At 32.4% G+C, this 11,893-nt stretch overlaps 2 protein-coding genes across 2 annotated transcripts; one reads left to right on the top strand and one right to left on the bottom strand.

Moving 5' to 3' along the window:
- Positions 1-2,505: 2,505 nt before the first annotated feature.
- On the top strand, positions 2,506-4,637 carry LOC136209245 (UDP-glycosyltransferase 73C1-like). The gene has a single exon (XM_066000670.1). It carries the CDS (start codon positions 2,742-2,744, stop codon positions 4,218-4,220), a length of 1,479 nt encoding a protein of 492 aa, XP_065856742.1. The 5' UTR covers positions 2,506-2,741; the 3' UTR covers positions 4,221-4,637.
- A 3,797-nt stretch (positions 4,638-8,434) lies between these two features.
- LOC136209818 (UDP-glycosyltransferase 73C3-like) lies at positions 8,435-10,198 on the bottom strand. Its single transcript, XM_066001417.1, has one exon. It carries the CDS (start codon positions 10,177-10,179, stop codon positions 8,701-8,703), a length of 1,479 nt encoding a protein of 492 aa, XP_065857489.1. The 5' UTR covers positions 10,180-10,198; the 3' UTR covers positions 8,435-8,700.
- Positions 10,199-11,893: the final 1,695 nt, after the last annotated feature.

Raw genomic sequence — 11,893 nt, 5'->3', positions numbered from 1 at the left:
TTGAAAAAAAAATATTCTGTATAGATTTAAAATTAAAATCTTTACCGATCCGTGTCATTTACCCTGAACGTATGGAATAGTAAAAACTGTTTCTAAAGTGAGATCAACTTTATCTCTATATAACAGACTTCTTTTATTTATTTATTTTTTTAGGAAGACTTCTTTTATTATTATTTGATTGTTACATAGGAACTTTTTAAATTTTAATTATCTACAAAAATATTTATTGTGTTACTTTAGTGAGAATCATATATGGTTGTTCCTCCTATTTTGTATTTTTCATCTTTTTTTTTTTTTGTAGAGACTATATTAAGGTTGTAAAATAAAACAAACTATTCTACGTTAAAGTTATTTTAATTGTAATGTATGCATAGTAAAAAAAAAATTTAAAACATTAGATAAAATAAGATATGAAATTACAAAAAATATTGAAATTCAATATGAAATATTTTAGTAATAAAATGATTTGGCACAATATTTTTTTACTTCTTAAATTATTTAAATCAACTTAACAGACTCTCATTTATTAAAAAAAAAATTATATAGACAAGTTTTTTTTCATAAAAATACAAAAGACTTTTTAAACTATTGTAATTTATTAAATTTATAAAAAAATCATAAGAGAAATTTATTTTTGTAAGCCAGAAATTTATTGTTTTCACTAATTAATAAATTCATTATCATCCAAAAATAATCATTATAAAAATAATTTTATATTATTATTAATACATAGTATTTTTAATAAATACAAATATTATATATGCATTCCATGCAGATCAACTTCAGATGAGAGGCTGTGTGTGCCACTTGTTTGTTGTCTATAAGCCTAAATGATAGAGTTACACTGATTATCACATGCTTGTGCTTCTTTTCCATGTGACTGGCACTACTATTAATTAATTTTAAATTTAGATAAAATAAGATATCAAATCAATAAAAGATTATTATAATATTTAAATTTTAGAAAATAATATGTTTAGATTTTTTTAATCAGTATTATTGTTAGATTTATTAAAACAAACTATTGTAATTTAATACTATAATCAATATAAACACTATGTATGAATTTTTTAATGAGTATTATAATTAAATTTATTAAGTACAAACAAATTCATACTAAGATATCTTCACATCTTGACCCAACCTAAAAAAATCGGTATCTTATTCACAGCAAATTATTAAAAGCACTCGGTTCTCCATGTTAAATGGAGGACCTTCCATACATATTTTGACACGTATAATATGGACTCACATATATTATAAAAGACCTCACTATTTTAATTATTACGTGGGATCACACTACACGTGTCTAAATGTGAATTGGGAAGCTTCCGAATGACATGGAAGACCGGATGCTTAATATAAAAACTCCTTATTCACACGTGACAATATTTGAATATTTAGAGCCTGTTTAATTTAACTGTTATTTATTTTTGCTTTTAAGATTTGTTGTTTGTTGTTAGAAAAGATTTATTTTCCAAAAGTTAGGATTCTACTTTTGTAAAAATCTGGTTTTCAGCTATAAAATGTAAGAAAAAGACGTCTAAACAAGCACCTCAAAACTTTTCTTTTCAAAGTGAAAAGCAACGACGAGAAGAAAAATGTATAATCAAACATCCCTTTAGTATTAATTTGTTTCCATTTTTTAGAATTGTTTTTTTTTTCTTTTGCCTTTTAAGAGTCAGTTTGGCTACTTGATGTTTGCTGTTCATGTTTGCTATTTGTCTTTCGAAAATGCTACTTTTACAAAGAGCAGAGATTCTCTGCTTTTGTAAAAAGCTATTTTTCAGCTCTAAGAGCATCTCCAATAGAGGTTGCTCCAAAGAGTGCAAAAAATTAACACATTATATTAAAATATAATATTTTATTAATTTAGTAATCCACATCACTCTTGGCAACTTTTATTTAAAAATGCTTCAATAGTAAAGCAACTTTAAAAGTTGATATAATGACTCCACAAATCATTACTTAATATATAATTTATTTAATTATAAATATTGTCAACCAATAGTGAAATGAGAGAGAAAGTCATCAAAAATGTGAACCAATAGTATTCAAGCAAATCAGTTTTTTTTATATTAAAAAATGTTTGGTAACCTTAAGTTTTGACAACTTTTTTGGCACCAACTATCACTTCAATAGTATGCAATTTTTAAAAGTTGTCAAACTAAATGCAACATCAACTGGTACTCTTTTAGGCACCTTTTACTGGAGTAAAAGGCAAATTGAAAATGTCTAACCAAATACCTAAAACTTTACTTTTAAAGTGAAAAGGTAAACATGAGATGAAACGTATGTAACCAAACACCCTCTAAATTTAGAATGAGATAAAAAGTGTTTCATATAATTTCGAAACAGCTCCTTTGGATAAAAAGCAATCTAACATCTACATCTATTAGTAAACAACTCAAACAGAAGATAAACCAAACACATGCTTATAAATTTTTAGCCTACGGATTTGATTAAAAACTTTAAAACATAGCATGTATGAAATTCATATGTTAAAATATTAGTACATGTTAGGAAGAACTGACAAGTCTCTATTTAAATTTAAATTAGGTGAAATTTTCACCAAATTAAAATAAATTATTGCCCAAAATTGACCAAATAACAAATCAAGAACCTTAGCTTTTTGATCTTTAATTATCTCCTCTCATTCTTTCTCAGTAGCTTTCTTTCTAGTCCTCAGCTTTCTTCTGGTTATTCTTCAATTCAATCTTTCTTCAAGCTAAACCATTTCCATGGCTGCTTCTGAATCTAACCAACTCCATTTTATCCTATTTCCATTCATGGCTCAAGGCCACATGATTCCCATGTTTGACATCGCCAGATCATTAGCTCACCATGGTGTTCTCATCACAATCATCACTACTCCAATCAATGCTAATCGTTTCAGGCAAATCCTCCACCGAGATCTCGAATCCGGCCTCCCGATTAACCTCGTTGAGCTCAAATTTCCGGCCGAAGAAGCCGGACTACCACCAGATTGTGAAAATCTTGACATGCTATCTTCATTGAGCTTAGCCTTAAATTTCTACTCCGCATTCAATCTGCTTCAAGAACCAGTTGAAACTTTGCTTCAACAGATGAATCCAAGCCCCAATTGTATCATTTCCGATATTAGTTTGCCTTACACAAGCGGAGTAGCTACGAAACTTCTTATTCCAAGAATATCTTTCAACGGATGTTGTTGCTTTTTTGATTTATGTATGGATAGAGTGTACAATTCGGGGATTATGAGTACTGTAAATTCCGAAACAGAATATTTTTCTGTTCCGGGATTGCCTCATCATATCCGAATTACCAAACAGCAACTCCCCGGAGCAGCGGTGCCGAAATTCGGCACCATGGGAGAGCAAATGAATGCTGCTGAAGAACTAACATATGGTGTCATAAAGAATTCTTTTGAAGAATTGGAACCTGAATATGTTCAAGAATGCAAGAAGATAAGAGGTCGAAAGGTTTGGTGTATTGGTCCGGTTTCGCTCAACAACAAACGTAGCTTGGATCGGATTCAAAGAGGCGGTAACGGTAACGATAAGGTTTCAATTCAACACTCCGAATGTCTACAATGGCTCGACGAGCAACAATCAGGTTCTGTAATATATGTATGTTTCGGTAGCATTTGTAATTTATTAACTTCGCAATTGATAGAGCTTGCTTTAGGATTAGAATTATCGAATAGACCGTTCGTTTGGGTTTTAAGAGGAGGTGGGAAATGGATGGAGTTAGAGAAATGGATAGAAGAAGAAGGTTTTGAAGAAAGGACGAGAGGGAGAAGCCTTATAATAAGAGGATGGGCACCGCAACTTGTTATACTATCACATGTATCCATAGGCGGATTCTTAACACATTGTGGGTGGAATTCAACACTTGAAGCGATAAGTGAAGGTGTACCTATGATTACTTGGCCGCTTTTTGCGGATCAGTTTTGCAATGAGAAGCTTGTTGTGGAAGTGTTGAAGATTGGGGTGAACGTTGGGGCTGAGGCAACTGTTGTTTGGGGGGATGAAGAGAAAACTGGAGTTTCGGTTAAGAAGGAAGATGTTGTAAAGGCTATATCAAAACTAATGGATGAACGTGAAGAGATGAGAAGAAAAGCAAAAGAGTTGAGTTTGAAGGCAAAGAAAGCAGTTGAAGAAAATGGATCATCTAATCTGAATTTGAAACTATTTATAGAAGATATTAAGTCGCTAACACTAAAAAGAGGTTTAGCGTAACGTGAGAGTTATAGAAATTTTTTAGCAATGAGCCGGATTAAATATCTAAATTGTTTAGAGTTGCAAATACAATTACAAAAAAACTGCCAAAATATCAAAAATCAAATATGCGATGTATAAATTAATAAAAAAAAAACTGTTTAAAAATTTCACTATATTATTATCACAATTATAAATGACTTGATAAAATGCACAAAACTACTTTAATTTATCCATAAATTTATTAGGAAGGCTCAAACATGTTTATTGAAATTTTCTATCAGAGAAGAGTGCTCCTCCTTAGAAATGTAGAACACAAACTTTTACCATTTCATTGAAGTAAATTTGAGCTTGATTCCAAGAAAATAAATCAGAATTAAAGAGCCACAAATATAATTTACCCAGAAATAATATATCATATATATTATTATATCTGCAAATAAGAACTAGGGAAAATTACACAGAAATTCATCTTTGAAAAACTATTTACAACTATGTCAAATCATAATTTTGAATTATATCAAACTAGTAAAATCAGTACTTTTAATATAATTTAAGGATTGAAATTTATAAATTAGAAGTCTAGAATATATTTTCTAGGATTTATGATTTATGAATTTGAATCTAGAATTTTTAAATTATAGTGTAAAATCATAATATATAGAGAATAATGACATATTAAGAATTAAATTTGGTGATATGAGTTAGTTGTAATTTTATACTTAATTATGATATTTATGTATTTGATCCGAAGAACTAGATATGTAATAGGGTCAAATACTGCATCCTTATAATAGATGTACCTCTGGATATTGGGCCTCCAAGGTTGTGACTATTGGGCTTGTAAGCTTGATGGGCCATGTTGAGGTCTACCGAATCAAAAAGAATAAATGTTAGACTTGCATTGAGTTCAGAAATTTAACAATATATCTTACCAAACAAGAAAGTTAACAATATATTATTATTATTATTATTATTATTATTATTATTATTATTATTATTATTATGTAAGTTTATGATCAATCAATATTTAAACTAAATTTAAAGTTTTAAAGCATTTTTAAGCGATTTTTAATCCATTTTTTAAAAATAATATAAACAATTGATTTTTACTAATTTGAGAGGTTCATATCATCTTTAATAATACAATGTTTTAAAAATCGGATTGGAAATCGAACCGAATTGAAAACTGGATCAGGGATCAGTTGGTTCAACCAATTGATTCGGATTAGTTGAACCAAATGACTTCATAAATAATATATATATAAAAGAAAAAATAAGCTAATATATACTAACACTTATGAATTAAACTAGCATTTATTAATACATTAATCCGCCTGCTCGTTGGCGCTCCCCGGAGTTCAATTCCCTGAAATGCAATACTAACGGGGCGGTTTTTGGCTCACTGAATTCTTGCGGGTTGGGTTGTGTCTTGAGAGATAGCCGGGGCGCTGTTGTAGCGTGTTGCAGCTCAACAATTGCGGGAATTATTGATCCGAGGATGGTTGAGATTTTGGCGCTGCGCAAGGGCCTTTGTTGGGTGGCTGCTGAGGGCTGGAGTCGAGTAGAATTCGAGTTGGATGCTAAAGGGGTCGTTAACAGAATTCTGTCTGCTGAGGAGGATTTTTCCGATTTTGGTTGCATTGTTCAGGATTGTAGAGATGTTCTTTCAACTCACACGGGTTTTACCGTTAGTTTTATACCTCGTTTAGCGAACGAAGCTGCTCATGCAATGGCTAGGCATACTGGTTCCATTGCTAACGATTTTTGTTCGTTTACGGCACCGAGTTGGATCGGTAGCGCTATTGTAAAAGATTCTTTGTTTCTGAGTTAATAAAGTTATGTTCTGTTTTTAAAAAAAAAAAAAAAACTTGGGAAAGAATAAATAAATTGCATTGATAATTAAAGTTTGGTTTCAAAAAGGTTACCGGATTTTTATTTTTATTTTTTTTCGAAAAGGTTACCGGATTTCATAATAAAAGTTATTGAACTTCATTTTTTATTTTAATAATTCATTACAAGTAATTCTGGAAAAAAAAAACATTCAAATAGTGTCATGACAATCGTGTTGGTAGAATTTTGTTACACATAACATGATATGCGTAGCAACCATGTAATAAGCTAAAAATATATATTTTACTATCAGGTGACCAGTTTGAAACACTTTATTTAATTAAATAATAAATATTTTTTTTTTATCATTTAACTTTTTTTTTTTTTGGTAAAAGGGAGGGGTTAAACCCCGGAAAACAAAGAAGAAACTGAACAAACAATTAAGTTCTGACATGCTGAATAGTTGAAGCTCCATTATTGTCAGCATCAAGGATATCCTGGAGGCCTGCAGGCGGCACAACACACTCGTGATGACCTAATGAGAGATTCTCTGCGAAATTCGCCAACCAATCAGCAGCTTTGTTACCTTCCCTAAAGGTTAAAGATTTGTTTTATCATTTAACTATGCTATAGGTAAAAATCAATATTTTCAATGTGGTTGCCAATGTCATATCACTATTCAAATGTTTTTTCTGGCTAAAAGGGTCGGAATTATCTTATTAAAATGAAAACTCAATGATTATTAAAACAAAATGAAGTTGGATGACTTTTTCTAAAACTAACTTCAAACTCTAGTAACTATTTGTGTGATTAACCTCTAGAGAAATGTGTTTTTGTTTTTATTTTCTTTACATTTTACTATTAATAATATTGGGCCTAGTTTCTTAACGGATTTGGAGTCTCCCAATTTATTTTGGGTCTTCTTGGTCCGCTTAGTTTGCTAGCTTCCCGCCTTTCATTTAAAAAAAAACAATAATATACTACGTTATTAAATCAATATGCAATTTTAGTAAAAGTTCATATTCCAAATTAGCAAGTTAATGTGTCACATCATCAAGCCAATATGTCATGCATTAAAATTTGTTATTCCATTGTCGCACTGATAAAATCAACAAATCAATGTGCACATTCCCGAAGCTCAGAAAGAAAAAAGGAAATGAGTTAGACAAAAAAAAAAAAACTTGAAAAAAAAAAGTAAAAAATATAATTAAGCCCTTGAACTTTATATGTTTTAAGTATCAAGTCATTGATCAATTATTTTTCCATATCGAGCACTTGATCATTAATTTTATTATGGACTTTATCCTTATTTAATTTTTTCATCGAGTTTGGGAAAGAAGAATGCCGATTTGACATTTCTAATGCTGAAAATCACAAAATGAGAAAAGAGAAAATCGAGTTAGGAAAAACCTACTGGAAATTGATTTCTATAAATTTTTTTTTTTTTTGCTTTTTCCTCTATGTGTATCCTAGTCAATAAACTCTTATTTTTATTTGTCCACGTCAATAGGCTGAATCGCCCTAACAATGCATGTCGTCCAAATTCAACGAAAAAGTTTAATAAAAGCTGAATTTATAACAAAATCAATTATTAAAGATTCAATATGGAAAAATAATTGATAATGGACTTAATCCTTAAAACAGATAAACTTATGTTTTTTTTTTTCAAAATAAATAAATAACTTGTTGGATACAAAGAAACGAAGTGACTTAGACCAATCTTTTGTCAAAGTCAACTTATCATCTTATCCAAATTCGTTGCTTTTTCTAATGTAAAACACTAAGCCTCTTTTGTTGTTTCGTATATAATGAAGATGTAAACATTTTCATAAAAAAAAAAAAAAAAAACACTAAGTCTCTTTTAAAAAAATAAATAAATAAAAGGCTTAAATATATTATTTACTCTCTGAATTTATCCAAAAATTTTAATTAGTCCCTTAAACTTTTAAAGTGTTTTAATATCCCTTTCAACTTGTATAAAATATTCAATTAGTCCCTGAACTTGCATAAAATGTAATCAATTAATCACTCGGTCGCAAAAAAAAAGTAAGTTAAATGCGAAAGATATATTTCACACATCTTAGAATGTTATTATATAATTCAAAAATACATTAAAAATTAAGTTATTACTTGCTCAACTATAAAACTTGTCTTCTCTAATATTAAAACCGTATATCCCGATTTTGGTCGTTTTACTTTTTTTTAAGATGTGTGGAATACATATTTCGTATTTAACTCATTTTTTTACGACCGAGTGATCAATTGATTATATTTTCCGCAAGTTCATGGAGCTAACTGAATATTTTATACAAATTGAATGAGTTATCGAAACATTTCAATAGTTCAGAGAATCAATTAAATTTTTTTGAAGAAGTTGAATGATCAAATGATCTATGTGTAGCTTTTGCTAGGTAAAAAGTTAAATTTACCCTTAATTCTAAAAAGCAATTCACAGTTATCGGGAAGAACAATTGAATTATTTTTAGCAACCAATATAATTTTGCTATAATGCAATGCAGATTTACTCTTTGGGTTGCACTGGTTCTCGGTGACGTGGATTCACACCTTCAACAAACCGATATAACTCGATTGGACTCTTCACCAATTTCCGGTTGAACCGATCCGTTCGATTCAAACCTGATAACACTGATACTTCCATGATGAACATCTAAACATAATTTTTGATTGAATCTTGAACAAACTGAATCAACATCTTAACATTAAAATAAGAAGATCCACCTTCTTCAATGGCGTTTCTAGCAACTTCCCCAATCTCTCTCGCTCTCCTCCTTCTCTCATCTCCTTCTCCCCCTTTCTCCATAACCACCTCAACAGCTTTCCTCACATCCTCCCTCTTCATCACCACCCCAAACTTATGCTCCAATCCCCAAGTCACCGCACTCTCAACCCCCACACTCACTCCGATCTTCAACACATCCACCACCAATCTCTCATTATAAAACTGCTCGGCAAACAACGGACAAGTCACGATCGGAACTCCGGCGGAAACTCCTTCCAGAGTCGAATTCCACCCGCAATGCGTCAAGAAACATCCGATTGAAGGATGGGAGAGGATTAGTACCTGTGGAGACCATCCTTTGATTATGATTCCTCTCCCTTTGTTCCGTTCTTCGAATCGTTCAATTTCAATCCATTTCAGTAAGTTTTCTGATTTTTCCCCCTTTCTTATCACCCAAATGAATGAGTGAGTTGATGTTTCTAGACCTAATCCGAGTTCGATCCATTGCGGCGTTGTTAGGCCTGGAATGCTGCCTAAACACGCGTAAATCACTGAACTCGGAGATCTTTTGTCTAGCCAGGTGATTAACTCGGTTGAATCGGTTTCTGATTCGTTTTGGCATCTTTCTGATTTGTCGGATTTGAGCCTATTGCAGGCGGAGACCGGACCGATACACCAGACTTTTTCATCTCCTTTCACCTTTTTAAACATTTTGACATATTCCGATTCAAGCTCTTCGAATGTGTTTACCACGATCCCATCTGCTATTGATTCCACTGCTTTGATGCTATCACGAACATCTGACAAATCCGGCGACCCGGGATTGAGATTTTCCGGCAATTTAGCTCGTGTTAACTCGATCCGGTCAGGTAAATTCGGTACTAGAAAAGTCTCGGAGTTTGATTTGTTCTGATGAACTTGAGAGGATTCAATTTGATGTGTGCAGCAGAACGAGAAGCATCCCATTCCGTCGAAGAAAATTCTCGGAATGCCGAATTTTCGGGCGGTTTGGACGGTCCAGGGGAGGTTTTTACCGGAGATTATGCAACTTGGGCGAGGGTGTAAAGTGTGGAAAGCTTGTTCGAATTGATCCTGGAGCATAGTGAGAGCGGTGTAGAAGTTTCTGATGAGGTCTCTGGAGGGGAGTTTTTCCATGTTTTCGCATCCGGGAGGTAATCCGGCTTCGGTTGCCGGAAAATGGAGGTGGAGGAGGCGGATTTGGAGGCCGGAATCGGTGAAACGTTGGATTGTGGAAGTGAATTTGACGGCGTTAAGAGGTGTAGTTACGATAGTGACGATTATGCCATGGGTAGCTAAAAGCTTGGCCATGTCTACCATGGGTATAACATGGCCTGGAGAAAGTAGAGGGATCAGAACAAAGTGAAGTTCTTTCACTTCTGAAGCCATGGAATGGAATGGAATTCCTATTTCTTTTATTTTTCTGGTATGATCAAGGTGTGTGTGTATATATATATATATACAAGTAATGACAATGTATTTTTTACTAGGCATTACACTCATTAAGTAAAAATCATCAATTTCGACCTCATTCTATCTTAAAATTAGAAAATACGACTATTGGATATAGAGTGTAATAATTTATGTGTTGGTTCAAAATGAGTTTGGAGATAAAAAAATTGAAACGGTTCAACCGGAATGTTTTTTGGCCTAATACTTTCCCAATCCCCTTAACTTGTCCAAATTGGTCATTTTATCCTCTTAACTCATCGAATACCCTATTTACCCCTTAACTCTATAAAAGTGGTATTTCTCACCCCTCAACTCGTTCATTTCTCCTTCCAACTCATAGAATGTACTATTTACCCCCTTACAATCTGTTATTGAAGTCTAAATTGATAATTTTTTTTAAACGTTAAACCTATATTTATGCTATTTTGTAAGTGGAACCTAAATTGATACTTCCACAAAAATCATAGACCTATTTTGATACATTATCCCTACATATAATGTATTTAACTTGTTTATATTAATGTGCTTATTATTTGTGTTTTTTATTCGTTGTTTCTCTTTTCAACTTTTTTGACTACTATAAAGTGATAAGAAATACCATTTTTATGGAGTTAAGAGGGTAAATAGGATCATAAGTGGTGAGAAATACCACTTTTATGGAGTTAAGGGGGTAAATAGGATATTCGATGAGTTGAGAATGAGTAAAATGATAAATTTGGACAAATTAAGGGGGTGAGAAATATCATTTTATGGAGTTAAGGGGGTAAATAGAACATTCGATGAGTTGGAGGGATAAAATGACCAATTTAGACAAGTTAAGGGGCTCGAGAAACATTAAGCCAATGTTTTTTTTTATAAAGTCCCAGTTGATGATTTTTGTTTAAAATAGAAACTCAATTGATATTTTTATTTAGTTCAGAAAACTAATTAATAATTTTAATATTTTAAGTTGTTAATTGACTTTTTTTTTTTTTTTGGTAGAAAAGGAAAAGAAAAATGAATAACAACAAACTACCCAGGAATTAGCCTAGGGAAGCTAACCCCAATCCTATCTTCTAAGAGAAGATGAGAGATGAAACTAGGGGAAACAGGAAGGGTAGTAACGCCTAACGTTCCTTCATGGCCCGCCGCCGCCAAGCGATCAGCAACACGATTCTGCTCTCTAAAAATGTGTCTGAACTCTACGAACTCAAAGGAGGAGCAAAGCCTTATAATAGCTTTGATGAGGTTGCGACTGTTAAGACCCATAGAATGATTCTCAGAAATCATTTTGATTGCTTCCAAATTATCAGACTCCACAGAGAGCCTCTTAACACCCAGCCTTTTAGCAAGATTGATTCCAGTAAGAATAGCCCAGAGCTCCGCAGAAAAGGAAGAACCCAACCCTAAATTCTGGGAGAACCCAGAAAGCCAGACGCCCCCTACATCTCTAAGCACACCTCCAGCCGCAATCTTACCGTTACTGAGGCAGGAACCATCAGTATTCAGCTTCACAACCCCCTCTCTTGGCCTGCTCCATCCCACGAGATGGACATCACAACACTGAGAGGCTCTGGCAAGGGACTCTCCTTTGAAACTATCGATAATAGAGATATTATTATTACTTTTGAAATTTTAGTTTAAGTAGCAAAATAGGTATTATACCATTATT

Source organism: Euphorbia lathyris, chromosome 10 (genome assembly GCF_963576675.1).
Source record: "Euphorbia lathyris chromosome 10, ddEupLath1.1, whole genome shotgun sequence".
NCBI classification, from domain to species: domain Eukaryota; kingdom Viridiplantae; phylum Streptophyta; class Magnoliopsida; order Malpighiales; family Euphorbiaceae; genus Euphorbia; species Euphorbia lathyris.
This window is presented reverse-complemented; position numbering and strand designations above follow the sequence as displayed.

Excerpts from the sequence above, each read along its gene's own strand:
- LOC136209245 (XM_066000670.1), top strand. The coding sequence starts at position 2,742 with ATGGCTGCTTCTGAATCTAACCAACTCCATTTTATCCTATTTCCATTC.
- LOC136209818 (XM_066001417.1), bottom strand. The coding sequence starts at position 10,179 with ATGGCTTCAGAAGTGAAAGAACTTCACTTTGTTCTGATCCCTCTACTT.